Raw genomic sequence first — 1,663 nt, forward strand, 5'->3', positions numbered from 1 at the left:
CCTGAACAGCTGAGGTGGGGGTGATTGGTGGGTGTGGGCCATGTCAGACCTCTGTCAATCAGCTAGTGATGGCCTATCCTCAGCATAGGCTACCACTCAATAAGCTGGACAACCCCTTTAAGATTGAAATGTATCTTTACATGTCCTAAACATTGTAACTTTTTAAACTAAATTAATATTTTTTATTTCTTTTTTTTTAGCTTTTTACACTTTAAATGATGACGCCAAATTCTACCTCTACAGTCAGTGGTTGACCAAGTTTGTACCATCGATCTACACCGTGCTGTTCACGGTGGCTCTGCCTCTAAATCTCATGGCGATTGTAATGTTTCTATTGAAGATAAAAATCAAGACGCCGGCAGTGGTATATATGCTGAACTTGGCGATGGCGGACGTGCTTTTTGTTGCCATCTTGCCTTTCAACATTGTTTATAGATTCTCAGGGAACAACTGGCAAATTGGAGAAGGAATGTGCCGCTTTGCCACTGCAGCATTTTACTGTAACATGTACTGCTCCATCCTGCTCATGACAAGTATGAGTGCGGACAGATACATGGCCGTGGTGTTTCCAATACACTCTCGTACCTGGCGTACAAAAAAACGATCTTGGCTGGTGTGTGTCTTCATCTGGCTTGTATCTATTGCTAGCACTGTGCCTCTTCTTCTTACCAATCAAACTCTTTACGTTGACGGATTGGACATTACAACTTGCCACGATGCGCTGGACTTAAAAAAGCAGCAGAGCTTTTACATGTATTACTTCACCGCCTTTTCTTCTATATTTTTCTTCTTTCCATTAATCATTACAATCTTCTGTTATGCTGAGGTTATACGGGCCTTGAGTGAAAACCCAAAAAACATTGAAAATTCTTCTTCTAAGAAGAAGAGAGCTATTCTCTTATCCATTATAGTCCTTTCTGTGTTCATGATTTGCTTTGGCCCAACAAATATCATCTTTTTAATGCATTATCTGCACTTTCATTCTGGACATTCTGACTCTCTATATTTCGCCTACATTCTGTGTGTTTGTATCAGCAGCATAAGTACTTGTCTGGATCCTTTAATGTATTACTATGCGTCATCGAGGTGTCGGAAATATGTATATAGCCTATTATGCTGTAAGATGTCCGATAAACTGCAGACCGGTCAGTCCCATGCAAGCAAAGATTTATCTACAGAAAGTTCATTTCTTAAAGTTTAATACTGGGCTATGTATTTTGCTATGTATATTTCATGAATATATGGATCTAGGGTACTTTCACACTAGCGGCAGGACGGTATCCGACAGGCTGTTCACCCTGTCGGATCCGTCCTGCCGCTATTTTGCCGTGTGAGGCCGCTGGACTAAAAAGTCGGACATGCTGTACTTTTAGTCCGGTGGCCTTTCGCCGTGCACTGCCGTGCTGTGCTGGAGCTCCGACCCTATCCCCATTATAGTCAATGGGGACGGAGCGACGGTCCTGCGGCATGGCCAAATAGCGGCAGGACGGATCCGTCAGGGTGAACAGCCTGTCGGATCTGTCCTGCCGCTAGTGTGAAAGTAGCCTTAAAGGTGGTACTGGAATAATTGCTGTACTTTTAGTGCCCAAGTGCATGCCCACAAAATACTGCATGGCTGTTCTTCTTTTTGAGAATATACTACTTAATATAGAGGAGAATGTAA

The 1,663-nt window shown here is 42.8% G+C and overlaps 1 protein-coding gene across 1 annotated transcript; it reads left to right on the plus strand.

The window, feature by feature from the left end:
* Positions 1–212: 212 nt before the first annotated feature.
* On the plus strand, positions 213–1,205 carry LOC120992427 (proteinase-activated receptor 1-like). The gene has a single exon (XM_040421407.1). It carries the CDS (start codon positions 314–316, stop codon positions 1,199–1,201), a length of 888 nt encoding a protein of 295 aa, XP_040277341.1. The 5' UTR covers positions 213–313; the 3' UTR covers positions 1,202–1,205.
* Positions 1,206–1,663: the final 458 nt, after the last annotated feature.

The sequence above is a fragment of the Bufo bufo genome, chromosome 2, assembly GCF_905171765.1.
Source record: "Bufo bufo chromosome 2, aBufBuf1.1, whole genome shotgun sequence".
Taxonomy (NCBI): Eukaryota; Metazoa; Chordata; class Amphibia; order Anura; family Bufonidae; genus Bufo; species Bufo bufo.